Source organism: Mandrillus leucophaeus, unplaced genomic scaffold (genome assembly GCF_000951045.1).
Source record: "Mandrillus leucophaeus isolate KB7577 unplaced genomic scaffold, Mleu.le_1.0 Scaffold408, whole genome shotgun sequence".
In the NCBI taxonomy this organism is placed as follows: Eukaryota; Metazoa; Chordata; class Mammalia; order Primates; family Cercopithecidae; genus Mandrillus; species Mandrillus leucophaeus.
In genome coordinates, this window is record NW_012104343.1 from 473,846 (window position 1) to 494,593 (window position 20,748).

Here is a 20,748-nt window from a genome sequence, read left to right on the forward strand (position 1 = left end):
GGGCCGCTGCCGCCGCCGCGGGTGTTTCCTGCGCTCCCGCTCCAGCGAGGACTGTCTCTGCTGCCTCCTCTTCCTCCTCCGACCTCAGTCCTCACCACCCTCCTCCCGCTCCTCAAAAGCACCCCTGAGTCCCCACCCCCTCACGCCCCACCCGCGGGAACGAGGCCTCGGGAATACAGGGGAGTGGCTGTGGGGGCGCGTCGCGGCTCCCAGCTCGGCCAGCCCCTCTTTCAAGACATGGTCTGATCCCCATTGTAAAAGCTGCGCCCCGAAGAGGAGGAGAGAGTGGTGCTCCCTGCCTGGGGCTGCAGGGAGCTCTCCGTGCTGAAGCTCTTGCATTATTTTAGGGTGGGGCGAGGAGGGCCCTGGATTTTGGGGAGTGGGGGTGGGTGGGGAGGAGGACCCGAGGGGGGTAAGGACTCTGTGGGGGAGTCGGTGAGAGACTATGGGGAAGGACCAGGAGCTGCTGGAAGCTGCTCGCACTGGAAATGTGGCTCTGGTGGAGAAACTCCTGTCTGGCAGGAAAGGAGGGATCCTGGGCGGTGGATCCGGACCCCTGCCCCTGTCTAATCTGCTAAGGTAAGGACGGGCACGAGCTCCGGGGTTGGCACACCTCATTATGCATTGTGATGGATATACGTCCTCCTCCTCACGGTTATTGCACCTGGTGGCTGCCAGCGATTCATTCTTAAATTAGATAGGAAAACAGACTGCGTGTATGGAGAGGAGGTATGAGCCTCCCAGTCAGATTGATGCCTTAGATTCTTTGAGTAATTTTAAAATAGCCTTCCATCAATGCGTCAGTAAGCTACTTTTCCTCTGAGCCGTGGTGCAGAACTTGTACATGTACTAGTGTTGCTTGAAGAAAATCGACGTTCCGCCCGCTTTCCGTCAACGTTTATTATATATTTGCAGCTTTGAACCCAGCCTTTTTTGTCTAGTTAAATGAAATTGTCAGAGAAGCTCTTGCGTGCATGCAATTACCCTGCAAAAGCCACAGCCTTCCGTGGCTCCTACCTTCTCTTGCAGAAGGCGTTTGCTGTGCCGTGGGTTATGATCCCACAAAATGAAGTGAGTGAACCTTCTTTCTGCTGAGATGTCTTCAGTACAGGGTGTGTGTAAAACTTGATGAGGCAGGTTAGGCAGCCCCAGCAGTACTTTCAGTTACCTGGACATAGCTGAGTGAAACTTGGTTATTATAGCTCAGGATGAAGGATGCCAGGTCGGGATTGGGATAGTGTGTATGGAATATAGTAGAGGCCTTTTAATGTGAAGATGTAGGTGAGACTGGTATTGCTTGGAGAATCTTTCTAAGATGACATTTTAAAAAATGTCAAGGTCTTCGTTCAGCAGTCCTTTGGAAATAGCGGGGTTGATTTGCATACTTGAGAAACTATTGAAAGTTGTATTGATGGACAAATGAAATCAACTGGGAGGGCGGAAGCCTGGAGAGTATTCACTAGATACAATTCAAGTGAAGCTCTTTAGTTTATAAAATCGTGGCTATCCAATTCATCCTGGATATTTTTGGAGTCATCAATTGTCATTCATATCTTCGCCTTAAAACATTTCTTGGATAACCCAATTATGTTTGTAAAAATTTTAAAAAACCCAAGCTATTTCCCTGGTTTTTTAAAAACTGTTCCATGGTACCCTTGACAAGTGCTTAATAGAAACTTTTGGGTGATGACATTGCGTTCTTTACGCAAGTTCTCATAGGTCGTGGTGGTCAGACAGCGCAATTAATTATAGGACTAGTTAAAAGGGAAAATGAAAAGTTTCTATTACAGTGAAATAAATTTAGTTGAAAAGTAGTTGATGGGATTTTAAAAAGCCCCATATGTTATTCTAGATACTCGTTGACAGTGACATTTTATTGGAATGATAGTTTATGTCAGAAGAATGAATATTTATAGGACATTTTTTCAATAGGTCATAGAGATGACTTGTGTGTACTCCCTTGTTAAATAATCTTCAGTTTCAAACACAGGCAGACAATGTGTACGTATTTCAGATTGCAGCTCTAATAATTGCCTGTAGTCACATGTAGTTTATATAAAAGCATTTTATCTCTTTACAGTTTTAAGTTACAGGTAAAATAAAAATATTTGCCAGTGGATCTATCAGTTATAAAAATGATTATGTCTAGAAACTGGTATGCTGAAAGAGGTTTCTCAAAATAAACATTTTTTTTTGGGAAAACATGAGGAATTCTTTGAGAACAGTGAGAACTTCAGTTAATTTTATTGTGATAAATCATATTTTAAAAACACTCTTTGTGACAAAACTCAAAAGCAAACATCCCTTAAATACTCCTTTCCCAGCTGTGATTTTTTTTTTTTTTTTTTAAAGAATAGATGTCAAGTTTTAGGGATAAAATACCAAGTATTTAATGTTAGTGAACACTAAAGTATCAAAATAGTGACCCAGAGTGTATATCTTGAATGAGAGGTTTTCTCTTTTGCTAGTGTTGTCAAAGATAGCAGCAGTAACTCTTCAACAAAGATTGCACATAGAAAACAAAAGTAAACAACATGTGTTTATTAGAGTACTTCGAACCAAGTTGTAAAAATCACAAACAAAACCAATAATTTTAAACTTGCTTTTATCCATCTTACACTGAATGAATGGTGTCTGAAGAAAATGAGAGTTGAAATTGTAGTATTTGGGCGATCATTTGCATAAAATGACATTCCTAAGAAGGCACATTTTATTTAGTTGTCGCTTTATTTCAAAAATGATTGTCATCAGAAATTTATTGGCAGGATAATGGAAAATGTGGCCGCTTATCAAACATAATGACACTTTGAAATTTCTTAATGTTTTAGAATGAGTTGTAGAATATGTTTGGCACTTTTTCTCCACTTGCTTTATTACTTGGGTTGTGTAATAATGGTGTCAGACCCTATGCTAAGTGCTTACATGTGTCATCTCATTCAATTCTTATGTCAGCCTTAGTAGGTTCATTCTCATTTCACAGATGAAGGAATAAAAAGATAAGATTAAGGACTTGCCCATGGTCACATAATTAATAATGGCAAAGATTTGAAAATGTGTGATTCAGATTTGCTTTACCACGTTTTAAGTCTCATTCATTGAATCTGTTTTATTCACAAAAGTTTAAAGGTATATGGCCAATTTAGACAGTCCAATCTGAACATTTTTTGCTACAAAGAATAATTTGAAATTCCTTAAATTTTGATTTTTTTTCTAATTAAAAAAATCTCACAACTGCCCTTTGAGGGTTCACTAGACAAGAACTTTTCTGAAGATGCTTCTGATTACTTGTTACCTCCTGATAATAAGAAATTATCCTTTGAGCAGTAACTGTATAATGGGGAATTCGGTATGCTTTTGGGTGGCACTGCAATTTTCAGCAAAAGTAAGAATGACATTGAATAAATTAAAAAACCTCTCTAAGCCTCACTACTCTGTAAGAGTGGAAATAGTAATAATAGTACCTATCATATAAGGTTGTTATAAAAGGATTAAATGAAGTATAAAGTAATGAATGCAAAACATTTAGCATATAGGTGTTCATCGTTAGTGTTAATATTTTTCATGCACCTCTAAAGTGCTTGACTCTATTCTTTAAGGCCTTAATGACTAAAGATTTGCTTCATATTGGACGGGCAGTAAATTTCTCATTAGAATCATAGAATCTTCATATAGGGAGGGACCTTTCTTCCAACTTCTCACCTAGTGCAGAAATTTTCTCTGTAACATCTCTTACCTGTTAGTTATTCCAGCCCTGTTAGACCTTCCAACGACTAGATCCATTCTATTTTTGACAGCTGTAATTATTTTAAAATTTTTCTTGTCATTGAGCTAAAATCCACTTCCCTGTGACTTTCAGCAATTAGTAGTAGATTGGCTGTACGGGTCAATATAAAGTAGTCTAATTCATCTGCCAGGATAGTTGTTTGGGTGCATGTATTTCTGTTTTCTTGTAAGTATTTTTCATGGAAGAGCTATCATCTGTATTGACCTTTTATATGGCAAGAGAGCATAGGTGTTAAGAACTTGGTTTTCATACTTTTCACTACTGTCTTTTTCCTTCTTTATATATTCTCAAATTTTGCAATGACCCTCTTAAAATATGGTGACTAGAAATTAACAAAATGCAGTAGATGTCCCTTGACCAGAGTAGAACATTATGGCTGAATAAAAAACCCAAGGACAACAGGTTACAAGAAGCATTTATAGTATGATCTTATTTTTGCAAGGACAAATAAGTTTGTGTGAACATTTACAATGTGCTTAAGAAGTCTGGAATGGTAAGATGCCAAAATGAAGATAGTATTCATCTTTGAGTGGTGGAGTTGTGGGTGGGCTTTATTTTCCTTTTCCTTATTTGCATTTTCCAGTGTTCTGTAATGAATATGTATTATGTAATTAAAATAAAATAGCAGCTATTACAACATGATACAATGAAATTATTATCTCTTTATTATTGATCTAAGACCTACCTACAGGTCAAGATTTTCTGGGCCATGTAATGGTGTTGGCTCAAGTTGAACATATAGTCAATTACAATTTCCTGGTATTGTTTTTTCAATAACCTGTGAAGCCATGATTCCCCTTTCTGGTACTTTTAAAAGTGTTGGTTGAGCTTAAATTATTCCCATTCCATTTTATCTGATTTGTTTTAGGTTGTGTTTGTAATTTCTCTAGATCTTTTTGACTCTTTTTTTTTCTTCTTTCTGACTCTTCAATCTGTCTTTCAGCATATTAACTTCTCTCCTCTGTATCATCCAGAGATTTAATAAGCATGTTTTCTATAACCTAAATTCAACACACTGTGCTATATCCCCAAAGCACCTCTCTTCAACTTAGTATAAATTTTAAAGTAGCAATCTTTACTCATGGTATTTCTACCAGAATTGAAGCCACGTAATAGACAATCAGCTATTTCTCTCCATTGTTCCTGTGAGAATATTGTGAGTTATTTTATCTACTGCCTTTCTAAATTCACACTGTGTTTAAGTGTATGGCATTCCTTTGATCTATCCCTTTAAATTCCATCAAAATCAGTCTACTTTATTATGGCTTGTTTCTGGCAGTGAGTCATTGGTAATTCCTAGTATTGGCGAAAATTCCTTCTACCCTCTTGCATCTAATTCTTCTGGGTCTGGATGTGCATACTTATTTAAAGCAGCTTACTGTCCTTTTTGGTCTCTGTTTGGACCTTCAGTAATCTCCTGAAATTATTTGTTTATCCCTTCTGATTTGAAAATGGTTCTCAATAGGGAAAATAGAAGCAAAATAAAAGCTGGGAAGAATTAGATTCTTGGCATTGTTAGATATCATAGAAAATTCTCTTGTAGTTTAAAACTACCCAGAGTTTTCCTTTTACTCTGTCAGAACTTAAGGTTAAATTAGTGAACTATTACACCTCCTTTCTGTTTTTTAAACTTAGCTTAAAAGGACATTAGTGTTTTTCCTGGACAAGTATATATTTCTTTTTTGTGTTTACTTGCAGTTATACCTCTTACTACCCTCTTTCATCCTTAAAAGAAATCTGAGCTCATCAGAGCACTAAAATTGAGTTGCCTCCCTCCTTTTCTTCCTCCACATTTTATGTGAAATTTCAGTTTATTTAACATATCTTTTATGAGACAGCTGCAAAATCTTAAAAAAAAAACTCTCTTCCTTTGGCACAACTACCTTTTATTCTAAACAAAACTAATTTCCATGTAAAATGTTTATTAAATTAATTTTTTGCTGAGTATCGGATTGAGAATTATTTGTATTTTAATATAGTGAAAAGTTTATTAATGCCTCAATTTATTTGATTTTCTTAATGCCTCGAAGTGTTTAGTTTTATATAAGAGGTATTTACTAAATTCTTGTCAGAAATAAATAATACAGTTCTTAAGATCCCCATATGAAAAAGTAGATTGGTAAGAAGTGGGGCAAAACAATCTTCTGGTCACCAAAGACATAAAAACAAGAGAGCTTATAATTTTTCAGATTTAGGATTCAGCTCATGACGTTTTGGTGATGAGTACAAGGAGATAACAGACAACTAGGAAGTACTGTAATTTTCACAACTATTTGGGCAATTGTGGTTATTGGGACTCTGATATAAGAAACTCACTTTCAGGGAAACTGCATTGGTTAAATGGAATAAATCACAAATAGAGCAGTTAAGCTCCATGAAAACGTTATATCTATAAAAATAGTCAAGTTGCAAGTGGGTTATCTATTTTAGATAGTAATGATGTTTGAAGTGGTGATTGCACCATTATGTTCAGGGAGCTGTATCTGCCAGAGTGAACAGTGCCAGCTGCATGATGGGGAGTAAGGCGAAAGGAGAGCGAATTTTGGTATTGACCTCTTTCTTCACTGAGCAGGGTTTTCAGCTCCCTTTTCAAAACACTGAGGGTGATGTGTAGCAGTGAACTAGGGCAACCAGCCAGTGACTACTACTCAACCTGTCCATCCTTTGCAGTTTCTTGTGTGACAGTGATTTCTTACAGATGACAAAGGCTGATGCAAGTCTTCACTGACATTAAGGCAGAAGCATACAATATTTATTAGTGCCTCTACTGACTTTAGCAAGTTAATCTTTCAGGTGACAGTAAACAATTTGATTAGTTCAGTTACATAAGGAAATAATTTTGAGGTAATTTTGGAAAATTTGATCAGAAGCCTGTGATAGACATTATTTCTGAGTATTTAACTAGAAATGGAAGCTGACTATAATGCCAGACAAAGGTTAGAAAAGACTAATTTCAACCTATGGAACCTGAAGATATTTAACACTTAATGCATTTTAGAGTGTCTTTAGTTTCCATTTTGGACATATTGCAGAATGATGTTAATTAAAATACAGTGAGTTTTTATTACTCATCATCTGTTGATATGGGAGAATATTTTATATTTGAAAAAGGAATTTACAAAGAAGACTCCTCTATCTTCCAGTTCTTTCTCATGCGTGTGAGGACATGGTTATGTAAGCCTTACAGGCAAGCAGAGGCACAATGCCAGTTGAAAACTCATTGAATTTTCTTGTGTAATACAGATCTAGAAACTTTTCTTGGAGTCTACTTTTCTTCTTTAGTGTCAGTAGGATATCAAATAAATTTTACCTTTGTGTTAAATCTGGGTGAGGCTTTTAATTGATTTTTGAAGATGGATCAAAAAATATGACCAAATAATAAATTATGTTTTCCACAGTGCTATGATTTGAATGTTGTCTCCAAAACTCATGTTGAAATTTATTTGTCACTGTGACAGTATGAAGAGATGGGATCTGTCTGGACATGGTGGCTCACACCTGTAATTGCAGGCTTTGGGAGGCTGAGGCGGGAGTGTCACTTGAGGCCAAGGGTTCAAGAATAGCCTAGGTAACATAGTGAGACTCTGTCTCTATAAAAAACAAAACAAAACAAAACAACCAGGAGTGGAATTGCACATCTGTAGCCCCAACTACTTGAGAGGCTTGGTGGGGAGGATTGCTTGAGCCTAGGAGTTTGAGGCTGCAGTGAGCAATGATTATGCCCCTGAACTGCAGCCTAGGTGACAGAGTGAGACCCTACTCAAAATAAAAACAAAAACAAACAGGTGAGACCCTTTAGAGGTGATTAGGGCTCTGCACGTATGAATGGATTAATGCCATTATTGTGGGAGTGGGTTAGTTATCATGGGACGCTCCTCACAAAAGAATCAGTTCAGCCCAATTTCCTCTTTCTGTTTCCCATGCTTGCTTGCCGTTCTGCCTTCTGCCATGGGATAATGCAATAAGAAGGTCCTCACCAAATGCTGAGCAAATGCTAGCACCATGCTCTTTTACTTCCCAGCATCCAGAAATGTGAATCACAAAAACATACATTGTTTGTAAATTACCCAGTCTCAGGTACTCTCTTATAGGAACACAAAATAGACTAAAACACTCTGTTTCTTCTCCTGCACTGTCCAGAGTGTTCATCTCTGAATCTGATTCTTATGAATCATGCTTCCTTATTAAACGACATGTCTTCATGGATCTAGTTGTGAAATGGAACTTTGATTAAGCTGTGCAGTAGTTACTTGGATTCTGTTGTGTTATGAGAGTAGCTTTATTTGAAGTGGTTAATTACTTCTAGTTAAGTGAACTGAAACAAACTTCTTAGACTTGTTACCATTCTTTGATCAAATTGGATCAAATCTTGATTGATGGATGTGAGCATGAACAGCCAACCTCCTTTCCTGTTTCTGTTTCCCACACCACATTCCCCTTAACCCTCAATCACGTCTCAGAAAAAAAAGCCTTTTTTTCTAATTACTACAAGTTCACCCTGGCTCCAGTTTTTGTGCCAGCTGGCATCATCTCTAGATTCCAGCCTATCTCAATATTTAAAAAAAGAATTTCAACAGATTTTAGATACAGGAAGTATGTGTGTAGATTAGTTACATGGAAATATTGCATGACACTGAGGTTTGGAGCATGAATCCCATCACCTAGGTAGTGAGCATAGTACCTAATAGGCTGTTTTGTAGCCTACCCCCCTTCCACCCTCTAGTAGTCCACTGTGTCTATCGTTCCCTTATTTTTGTCCATATATGCTTTATATTTAGCTCCCACTTATAAGTGAGAACATGTGGTATTTGGTCTTCTGTTCCTGTGTTAATTTACTTAGAATTATGGCCTCCAGCTCCATTGGAGGAGCTGTTGCTGCAGAGGACATGGATTCATTCTTTTTTATGGCTACATAGTATTCCACAGTGTATATGTACCACATTTTCTTTGTCCAGTCTACCGTTGATGGGCATCTAGGTTGATTCCATGTCTTTGCTACTGTGCATAGCACAGCAATGAGCATGAGTGCATGTGTCTTTTTGGTAGAATGGTTCATTTTCTTTTGGGTATATACACGGCAGTGGGATTTCTGGGTCGAATGGTAGCAATTTTAAGTTCTTTGAGAAATCTCTGTACTGCTTTCCACAGTGACAGACAACCTACAGAATGGGAGAAGATATTTATAATCTATGTATCTGACAAAGGCCTAATATCCAGAATCTATAGGGAACTTGTTTACAAGTCAACAAGCAAAAAACAAGTAACTCTATTAAAAAATGAGTAAAGTACATGAACAGACATTTCTAAAGACATACAAGTGACCAACAAACATATAAAAAATGCTCAGCATCACTAGTTATCAGGGAAGTGCAAATCAAAACCACAGTGAGACAGCATCTCACCCAGTCAGAATGGCTGTTATTTAAAAGTCAAAAGTCAATAGATGCTGGTGAGGCTGCAGAGGAAAGGGAATGCTTATACATCAGTGTTAATTTATCCTCTAACCTCATGGGCCCAGTGCCTTTTCTTTCCTTTCTTTACCACCAAAAAGTGTTTGTGGGACTTGACAGTTAATTCATAGTGAAGTTGTAATTGATTGGTAAAGCTTTTAGAAAGAAAACTCTGTTCATATTTTCATTTAAAGTGGCAACAAAACATTAGGCCAAAATAGTAAAACCATCGACCTCTTCTGGCAGAACAAATGGAGGGGATTTTGCCAGGCTTGTAAGAGAATGTTGGATACAGGTGGCAATTCTTCCTTTTTTTTGCAGACAAGTTTTCACTCTGTCACCCAGGCTGGGGTGCAGCCGTGTGATCACAGCTTACTGCAGCCTCATTGCTCCCCAGGGTTAAGTGATCCTCATGCCTCAGACTCCAAGTAGCTGGGACTACCAGCACGTGCCACCACGCCCAGCAAATTTTTTCATTTTTTTTGTAAGGACAGGGCCTCACTGTTCCTCAAACTCCTGTCATATGTAGTGATTCTTCTGATGGATCTGGACAAAGTAAATTGAAAACCTTCTAGAAAGGATTCACCATGCTAGACACCATTAAGAACGTTTGTGGGACAGGCACAGTGGCTCATGCCCATAATCCCAGCTCTTTGGGAGGCCACAGTAGGAGGATCACTTGAACCTAGGAGTTCAAGACCAACTTGGGCAACATAGGGAAACCCTGTCTGTTGGGGTGTGTTGTTGAGAGCTCACGTGATCCTCCTGCTTTGACTGTTCTTGAACTCCTGGGTTGGTCTCAAACTCCTGGGATCAAGCCATCCTCCTGACTTGGCTTCCCAAAGTTCTGGGATTATAGCTGTGAACCACCATGCCTGGCTAATTCTTCCTTCTTAAAGGCCGAAAGGGAAGGGATTTGACTGGAGACATAAGAAATGAGAGAGTATATGACTGGTGATAGAAAAGTCTTTTCTTTTTGCTACTCATTTAGTCGCTAGAATTTTTTGTTGGATTATATAAACCCGTTTTAGATATAAACATATAGTATTTGCCTATATCAGAAGTTATTACTTAGATGTACAGGCATAGCTCAGACATATTGTAGATTTGTTTTCAGACCACTGCAATAAAGTGAGTCATACAAAATTTTTGGTTTTCCAGTGCATATAAAAGTTATGTTTACACTATACTGTACTCTGTTAAGTGTACAACAGCATTATGTCTAACAAAACAATGTACGTAATTAAAAAATACTTCATTGCTAAAAATGCTAATGATCATTTGAGCCTTCAGCAAGTTGTAATCCTTTTGCTGGTAGAAGGTCTTGTCTCAGTGTTGTTGGCTGCTGACTGATTAGAATGGTGGTTGCTGAAGGTTGGGATGGCTGTGGCAATTTCTTAAATGAGACAATAATGAAGTTTCACATTAGTTGACTGTTTCTTTCACAAAAGATGTTTCCGTAGCATGAGATGCCGTTTGATAGCATTTTACCCATGGTAGGACTTTCAAAATTGGGGTCACTGGAGTTACTCCTCTTAAGCCTTGCTACTGCTTTATTTATATCGTGTTCTAAATCTTTTGTTGACATTTCAGCAATGTTCACAGTGTCTTCACTAGTAGTGTCTTCACCAGGAGTTGATTCCACTCATGCAACTTTCTTTGCTCGTCCATAAGAAGCAACTCCTCATCTGTTCAAATTTTATCATGAGATTGTTGTCAGTCAGTCCAATTTTCAGGCTCCACTTCTATTTCACTTGCTGTTTCCACCACATCTGCAATTCCTTTCTCCACTGAAATCATGAACCCCTCAAAGTCATTCATAAGGGTTAGAATCAACTTCTTCCAAAACTCCTGTTAATGTTGACCTCCTCCCATGAATCACAAATGTTTTATTTATTTATTTGTGATAGGGTCTCACTCTGTCACCCAGGCCTGAAGTGCAGTGACATGATCACTGTGCTCACTGCAGCCTTGACCTCCCAGGCTCAGTGATTCTTTCCTTTCATCCCCCTGAGTAGCTGGGACCACAGGCATGTGCTACCATGCCTGGATAATTTTAAATTTTTTTGTAGAGACAGAGTTTCCCTATGTTGCCCAGACTGGTCTTGAACTCCTGGGCTCAAGTGATCCTTCAACCTTGGCCTCCCAAAGTGTTGGGATTACAGGCATAAGCCACTGTACCTGGCCTGCAGATGTTCTTAGTGGTTCTATAGCTGCCACTAGGTATGGCAGCTACAACCTTACAAAATGTATTTCTTCATTTAGAAGACTTCAAAGCCAAAATTACTCCTCAGTCTCTGGGCTACAGAATGGATGTTGTGTTAGCAGGCACGGAAACATTAGTCTCTTGTACATCTCCATCAGAGCTCTTGTGTGACTCGGTGCACTGCCACTGAGCCATAATATTTTGAAAGGAATCTTCTTTTCTGTGAGTGGTAGGTCTCAACAGTGGGCTTAAAACATTCAGTAAACCATGCTACAGACAGATGTGCTGTCATGCAGACTTTGTTGTTCCACTTGTAGAGCACAGGCAGAGTAGATTTAGCATCATTTTTAAGGGCCCTAGGATTTTTGGAATGGTAAGTAAGAATTGGTTTCAAGTTAAAGTCACCAGCTACATTAACCCCTAACAAGGGAGCCTGTCCTTTGAAGCTTTGAAGCCAGGCAGTGATTTCTCTTTAGCTATGAAAGTCCTAGATGGCATCTTCTTCCAATAGAAAGCTGTTTCATCTACACTGAAATTTTGTTGTTTAGTGTAGTCACCTTTATCAATTATCTTAGCTAGATCTTCTGGATAACTTGCTGCAGCTTCTGCATCAGCGCTTAACTGCTTCACCTTGCCATTTTATGTTATGGAGATGGCTTTGTTCCTTAAACCCCCTGAACCTCTGCTACCTTCAGATTTTTCTTCTGCAGCTTCCCCAGCTCCGGTCAGCTCTGATAGAATTGAAGAGTTAGGGCCTTGCTCTGTGTTAGGCTTTGCCTTAAGGGAATGTTGTGTGGCTGTTTTGATCTTCTATCCAGACCACTCAAACTTTCTCCATATCAGCAATAAGGCTCTTTGGCTTTCTTATCATTCATGTGTTCACTGGAGTAGCACTTTTCATTTCCTTCATGAACTTTTCCTTTGCATTTGCAGCTTGGCTAACTGTTAGGCATAAGAGGCCTAGCTTTCAGTCTGTCTCGACTTTTAACGTGCTTTCCTCACTAAGTTTATTCATTTCTAGCTTTTCATTTAAAGTGAGAAATGTGTGACTCTTCCTTTCACTTGAACACTTATAGGTCAGTGAAGGGTTATTCGTCGGCCTAATTTTAATATTGTTGTATCCGAGGGAATAGGGAGGCCCGAGGAGAAGGAGAGAGATAGAATGGCCAGTTGGTGGAGTGGTGAGAACACACACAGCATTATTCAGTTCACAGATCATCATAGCAGATATAAAAATAATGAAACAGTTTGAAATATTGTGAGAATTACCAAAATGTGACACAGAGGCATGAACTGAGCACATTGGCCTAATTGGAAAAATGGTACTGTCAGACTTGTTAGACATATGGTTCCCATAAATCTTCAATTTTTAAAAAAATACAGTATCTGTGAAGTGTGCAATAAAACAAAGTATTTCTGTACACATTTATTATATCACAGGTGACAGAGATATGTAACAAAGTTGTGTCACGGCGTTAATGCCTAATGTGGCTTGATATTCAAATGTTAAAAAATGTATTTTATTTTTCTTTTTTAAAAAATTGTGTTGCAAGTTGGCTTCAGCATCCAGGTTATTCCTAAAACTTACGTTTTATGGTACATGGGAAGCATTTGAAGTTTTGATACCTGGATCTCAATTAGCATTCTTCCACATTGATTTTTCTTTTTTTTTTTCTTTTGGCCTGAATTACTATTAGTCACTTTAGGTTCTTGTTTGGTACCTCTAGTTAGTAATCTACATTTGAGATGTTTTATGTATTACACAAATATGCTAAATATAGTACCTAGTGTTTTGAATATACTAAAAAACTGCTCTATTTACTTACAGAATTATCTCTGTTTTATATAGATATTTTACTGCTAGTGTGGAGATGGCAGTGAGTGGGAGTGTGTTTGGGGGAAGCAGCAAGAATTCTGCAGGGACGTTCTTTGGCTGGGTAAACTCCAGCAATGGAGGAGCCCAGAGCAGAGTTATTCCTGTTAGCCTGCTTTGGCTATTGACCAGAGTGGTCTGTCATCCTGAAGGTTGCTAGAAACTTTGAAGACATAAGCAGAGAATGTGAAGAATTACAAACAATGGTTAAACTGTTTCTTAAAAATTTTTCATGGGTTTGTTTTATGCTGCGTGTGTGTGTGTGTGTGTGTGTGTGTGTGTGTGTGTATTAGACAAAGCTCATTAATCATTGAGGCATGTATTATCCAACTAACCAGCAGGGCACTCAGGATTTTTTAGAGAACTGGTAACTAAGAACAGTGATAACAAAGAAAAGGTCATTACTTATTTTAACAAGTATTTGCTGAGTACCTTGTGGATTCTAAAACTGAATGAGATAATCTCTACCTACCCCAGGTACTAGCAGAATAATGGGCTAGATCTATCAGCAAAAAGGTAAAATAAAGGATGATATATGGAGCAATGGAAATGCCAAACAATGCTGTAGGAATACTGGGAGCAAGAAGGAGGCACCCAGAATTTGACTTGGAGGAGTATTCAGGGGAAACTGCAGAGAGGAGGTAGTGCTTGAATCTTGTGGGATGAGTAGGAATTTTCCAGACAAGTTGGAGAAAGGGCATTTCAGGGAGAAGGAACAGTATATTCATAATAGTGCATGAAAATGTAGAATATAACTTGGGGTATTATAAGTAGTTTGATATGGAGCATGGACAAGAGTTAAGTCTGGAGATAGAAGGACCTTGTGTGTTGCCCTAAGGAGTTTGAGCATACTCCTGAAGGCCATGAGGATCCATTTTTTTTCAATTTTAATGTGTTAGTGATTCATTTATAATAATAGCATGACTGTTTAAAAATTGGAGTAAAAGATCAAAAATTACCTTTAATCCTATTGCTAAAAACAACTTTTTTCTTAAGCATGTTTAATGTAGTTATCAGATAAAGCATACAAGTTTTGATCCTGAATTTTTCACTTAAGGGTATATCATATACTTTTTCAATGTTATTTCAAAGTCTTCATAGTTGTTTTTAATGGCATCATCGTATTCCATATCCTGCATACTTTTTGTAGATGTCCTCCATCAGAAGCACCTATGGTTGTTTGTTAAACGTGTTATTTCCTGATCCCACCCCGGATTTCTGAATATTCTAAGAATTTCTTAGTGTAAGGCCTGGAAATACGCATTTTACAATCCCCTAGAACATTCTTAAGTGCACTAACATTTGAGAACCAGTAATCTGGTGTGTATACTGTTGTTAGTTTATATTTTCTTAATGATAGATACTTGGATGATTTTTGACTTTATTATTATAAGTAATGTTATAAACATTATCACACAGATCACTTTTTTTACATAAAATTACATTCTTCAATCTTTACAAGTCTTGCAATATCTTTATTATTAACCCCATTTTTATTTATGGATTAAAAGGTCAGAAAAATTGAATAACTTGCCCAGAGTTACAAAGTTAGTAGTTTTATAATCAGCACTCATGCAGATTGAAGAAACAAATTCAGGTGTTTCTGATCCCAGATGTCTTTCAATTGTGCTGTATTGCTTCCTAGTGCCATAGGAATCAATGCATATCCTATGTTAAAATATGAATATACCAATATATTTCCAACATGTAAATAGAAAGTACTTTTTCTACAAAATTATGTAGTAATATTTAGTTCCTACATAGTTCTCAATTATTTTTGTGTGCTTATCATTTTCATATTACTGGCAGTATTTTGCTTTGAATTTGTTTCTTGATAGCACATGAACAGTAAACTGAATTGAGTGGTAAAGCAAATCACCTAAAGAAATTTCAAAAATATGCCCTTGTCAGTTATTTTCACTGTACTACAGGGTTAGTCCACGTGTGTTGGCTCACACCTGTAATCCCAGCACTTTGGGAGGCTGAGGTGGGAGGATTGCTTGAGCCGAGGAGTTCAAGACCAGGCTGGGCAACATAGTAAGGCCCTGTTTCTACAGAAAATAAATAAATAAATTAGTTGGGTGTGGTAGCCCTAGCTACTCAGGGGGATGAGATAGAAGCATTGCTTGAGCCCAGGAGTTCAAGTCTATAGTGAGCTATGATCATGCCACTGTACTCCAGCCTGGGCAAAAAGAAAAAAAAAAAACCTGAACCAAAACAACCCCCACAAAAACCCAGTGTGGAATTTTTTACCCCCAAAGTTTTGGATGCTTGATATTGTCTAATTTCTGTTGTCTTCAAAGGTATTTTAATAACTTGTCCATCTCATGTCTCCAGATGGATGAATGTGTTAGTTCTTGTGTTGCTATAAAGAAATACCTGAGGCTAGATAATTTATAAAGAAAAGAGGTTAAATTGGCTCAGGGTTCTGCAGGCTGTACTGGAAGCATGGTGCTGGCGTCTGCTTCAGGTGAGGCCTCAGGAAGCTTCCAGTCATGGCAGAAGGCAAAGGGGAGTCTGTGTATAAAATGGTGAGACTGGGAGCAAGAGAGAGCAGGGAGGTGCCACACACTTTTAAACAACCAGATTTCATGTAAATTTGGAGTGAGAACTCACTCATCACCAAGTGGATACTGATAAGCCATTCATGAGGGATCCACTCCCATGATCCAAGCACCTCCCACCAGAACCCACCTCCAACACTGGGAATCACATTTCGATATGAGATTTGGAGGGGACAAACATCTAAACCATGTATGTGGGATTTATTTCTCCTCATTCCTTTCACACAAAGAAGGAAAGTACAGTGTTCACCACAGCCTTTATTTATTTATTTATTTATTGAGACAGAGTCTCGCTATGTCGCCCAGGCTGGAGTGCAGTGGCACAATCTCTACTCACTGCAAGCTCCGCCTCCCAGGTTCACGCCATTCTCCTGCCTCAGCCTCCTGAGTAGCTGGGACTACAGGCGCCTGCCACCATGCCTGGCTGGTTTTTGGACTTTTAGTAGAGATGGGGTTTCACCGTGTTAGCCAGTAAATCTGAGCCTGTTGTTTTTTACTGAGCTTATTATTTAATTCGGGGACTTTTGTCAACTCTAGTATTAAGCTGTGTAGAAAAACTGGGGAAGCAGGCAGTTTGTCCTTCGACCTTCCTCACTCCCTCTTCCTGTGCCCTTCTCTCCGTTTGCTTAGCCTTTCTTCCTTTCATGGTTCTAAGGCATTCTTTGGCTTCTTCTACCCAAAACTCAGAAGTCTCATAATTTAGTTTTATCCTGTACTGATAAGCTTTCCTATATGGCATTTTATTCCCTCATACCATAGATCTCCATGTTTCTTTTTTCTTTTTTTTTGAGACAGAGTTTTACCGTTCTCGCCCAGTGGTGTGATCTTGGCTCACTGCAACCTCTGCTTCCTGGGTTCAAGCAGTTCTCCTGCCTCAGCCTCCAGAGTAGCTGGGAGTACAGGCACGCACCACCACGCCCAGCTAATTTTTATATTTTTGGTAGAGACGACATTTCACCATGTTGGCCAAGATATTCTCGATCTCCTGACCTTGTGATCCGCCCGCCTCAGCCTCCCAAAGTGCTGGAATTACAGGCGTGCGTCACTGCGCCTGGCTCTATTTTTCAGAATAGTAAATTACATAGTGAAAGAAGACGCAGAATGTAATGGAATGACTTGTACCTGTAATCCGTGTGACTTGGGAGGCTGAGGTGGAAGGACTGCTTGAGTCCAGGAGTTTGAGGCTGCTGTGGACTATGATTATACCACTGTTCTCCAGCCTGGGTGACAGAGCAAGACCTCTCTTGCTCTAAGAAAACAAAATCTGTAATCTCTAAGAAAAGAAAAAAGAAGACCATAATGGAAAAACTCTGAGTTTTGAGTTTGAATGTAGACTCTGCCATTGAAAGGACATTTGGTGCTATGCAGGTGACTTAACTTCTTTGGGCTTCAGTTTCCTTATTTATAAAGTGGAGGTGATAACGTTTATCTTGTAGAGTTGGAATGGTTAAAGATAATTTATGTAAAATATCTATCACAGTACCTATTACATAGGAGGGAATAAAATACTTATTGTTAGTAAGCATTAATATTTATGCAATAAATAATTTAAATAGTCAATACATTATTCATAATTATAAATCATAATTTTATATATTTCATGAGTATCTTTATTTGAATGGGAAACTCTGGAATATTTGCATTGTAATAGGTCATTTGTTTATCTACATTGTCTTAACCTAAATCTTTAATGGTGTAACTATAGGCACCAAGACAGGCCATAGGGAGTGATACTACTTGGCCAATCTTCCTCTGATCCTAGAGGCAGAGGATTGCTTTTTTCCTCTTGCTTTTAGGAGTGGTACTGGTCACCAAAGATTTAGTATTTGTTTTCTATCTTGTACATTCCTTACAAAGATAATTTGAACAGAAAAAAATTGTGTTCCATGGAAGTTGTATGTGCTGTGCTGTAATCCATGAGATTAATGGGTTCCTGGTAAGCCTATCATTACTATTTTCTCCTTTTTAAAAGCATTAAAATATTTTGAGACATATTTTTATGGTGTGCAAATATTTTGAGGTGTACACTGTGCATTTAGTATGGTGGTAGTGCTTTGGAGGCTGGAAAATAGACTGTTGTCTCTAGGCCCTTACAAAAATCATTTACATGACATAATAGTTAACTATATAGTAGTATCTAATTTTACTAGGGCACAAAAACTCACAAATTTAACTTTTTCTTTTGAGCAGTCCAGCATCAGCATTTGGCTGCCATCTCCCATTATACATCAGATCTAAATCCAACCATGAGTCAGGTTCAGATAATTCTTTAATGTTTGGAGGTAGAACTATATACTGTGAAATATTTTTATTTTTAAAATTAACATTTATTTTGAAATAATCACATATTATGGAAAATCTGGAAATATAGTTTAAATAACTCTTTTTTTTCCCTGAACCATTTGCAAGTAAGTTGTCAACCTAATCACCCCAGAGTACTTTAGTTTGTGTTTCCTACAGACAAGGACATTCTTCGACATAACCACAATACAGTCACTAAAATCAGAAAATCAACTTTGTCATTTTACAGCCATTTATTCCTCAGACCCCATTCAAGTTTTGCCAACTGTCCCAATAATGTCTTTATTGGGATCCAGTTCAAAGTCATGTACTGCATTTGGTTGTCATACTTGCTTAGTCTTCTTGAGTGTGAATAATTTCTCAGTCTTTCTTTGACTTTTGTCATCTTGACACAAAGACTCTAAGCCAGTTATTTTATAAGGTGTCCCTCACTTTGGGTTTACTTGCTGTTTCTTATTATTACATTCAGGTTGTGCACTTTTTTTGTTGTTGATGTTTGGTTGTTTTTGGAGACGCAGTCTCACTTTGTTGCCCAGGCTGGAGTGCCGTGGCGCAATTTTGGCTCACTGCAACCTCTGCCTCCCGTGTTCAAGCGATTCTTGTGCCTTAACCTCCTGAGTCGCTGGGACTACAAATATGCACCTGATTTTTGTATTTTTAGTAGAGACGGGGTTTCGCCATGTTGACCAGGCTGGTCTCAAACTCCCGACCTCAAGTGATCTGCCCACTTCGGCCTCCCAAAGTGCTGGGATTACCGGCGTGCGCTGCCGTGCCTGGCCCAGGTTGTGCACCTTTGGTGGGAATGCCACAGAGGGATGCTCTGTTCTTTTCATTGTATCCTGTCATGTGGCATGGGATTTGATCTGCCCCATTGCTGATAATGTTCATTTTAATCACTTGCTTATGATGGTGGTTGTCAAGCTTCTATATATATAATTACCTTTTCCCCCTTTAATAACTATTTTGTGTGGAGGTACATTTAAACTATGCAGGTATCCCATTCCTCATCAAACTTTCTTTTATTCATTTATTTATATCAGTGTGGACTCATGGTTTACTATTTTATTGCCTAGGTTATAATGCATTGCTGTCATTATTAATTTTGATGCTTAAATTATCTCAGTAGGATCCCTTTTAGGCTGACTTTTTTTGGAACCATTCTTTGAGCATTTCCTTGCTTTTGGCATCATAAAATGTTCCAGGACTCATCTTTTCCTGCCTTAGCCCTGGAATCAACCTTTTCTCCAAGTGGCCTTGTTCCTTTTATTGGAAAGTGGGCCATTAGAGGCTAAGATTTGGGTATTTCGTATGCTCATGGCTTTTGGAGTGTCATATCTCCCAGATCCTCTCAGCCAGGGAGTGAATATATTCACATACACTATGTACACATATTTACATCTCTATAGTTATTAAAAATAAATATGAGTTTATTGTTAACTTCCTTCATCCTTCTCCAGTCTGGCTTCTGTTGTCTTTGTGTATATACTTACTTGATAAGTACTCTTATATGCTATCAATCTCCTCTCCACTATCATCCCCTCCCTTCATTAATATCCCCCTTTTACCTCTTAGGCTCTGTCACCCCACACTAGGCTGTTGCTCTGCAGAGACACCTCTTCACCCTTTGCAGATCTGACTCTCTGTGCTGGTCTGCATCTACAGGGGAATAATCTTTTCATCCTGCTTGGGCTCTAATCCCCCTGCACGAAGTCACCCTTGCATAAGGATACCCTCTCATTCTGTTTGAATACTGACATCCCATGCTGGGGTGTCCCCCTCTGCCAACACCACATGGGTACCCTCTTCACCCTACGTGGGTTCTAACCCTCTCATATCATGCCAGCGATCCATGGGGATGCCCTCTCACTTAGGCTATGGTACCCCACACTAGGCCTCCCCCAATATGGACACACCTCCTACCATTCCACTGTGCCTTCCGTCTTTCCTCTGGTGTGGACACCTACCTTTCTCTGTGTTACTTAATAGCTGTAGGAACTGAATTTTTCAGGAAGAGAAGGGAAATAAGAAGGAAGGAAAAGAGGAATAGGGAGTGGAAGAGAAAGTGGAGGAGGAGAGTAACATAATGCTCTTCTTTTTATCTATAGTGATGATAATGATAATCTCTCTTTCAAAGTCAGCATTGGTTGTACCTTATATTGGAAGAAAATTGAGCAATTAATAATTGTAGGTAACATCAGATTATGAGCAAAGCATGAGCACTGTGTGGCAGTTCTCCTGGATACTATTTCTTCTTGCACTTTGGAGGAGAGATGATGATAATTTGATAGGCTGGTCAGCACTTTGCATTTTTTAATGGGCTTTTTTTTTTTCATGTATATTGTTGTGGGCATGTAGTAGGCCTCCAGAATGAGAGACAGAAAATCTTTATATATTTTTTGCTCTGTTTAGCTGAAGGTCTTTCTTTATCATAATTGTCAGCAAAGTGCATTCTCAAGAATTTTAGTAAGATGATGATAATGCAGAAAAAGAGTTATAAAAGAACTGAGATATTAACTGTCATTCACTGAGGAAGTTGAGTTTGCAGAATTTGATAGAGATAAGGATTTCAG

At 38.5% G+C, this 20,748-nt stretch overlaps 1 protein-coding gene across 3 annotated transcripts in view; it reads left to right on the top strand.

Moving 5' to 3' along the window:
• The first annotated feature begins 6 nt into the window (after positions 1-6).
• Positions 7-20,748, top strand: part of ANKS1B (ankyrin repeat and sterile alpha motif domain containing 1B) — a 1,315,261-nt gene continuing 1,294,519 nt past the window's right edge. For all 3 annotated transcript variants that reach the window (XM_011992230.1, XM_011992227.1, XM_011992229.1), the window contains exon 1: positions 7-579. In XM_011992230.1, the coding sequence (XP_011847620.1) occupies positions 446-579 (134 nt within the window). In that variant the 5' untranslated portion in view covers positions 7-445. The remainder of the gene's footprint in view (positions 580-20,748) is intronic.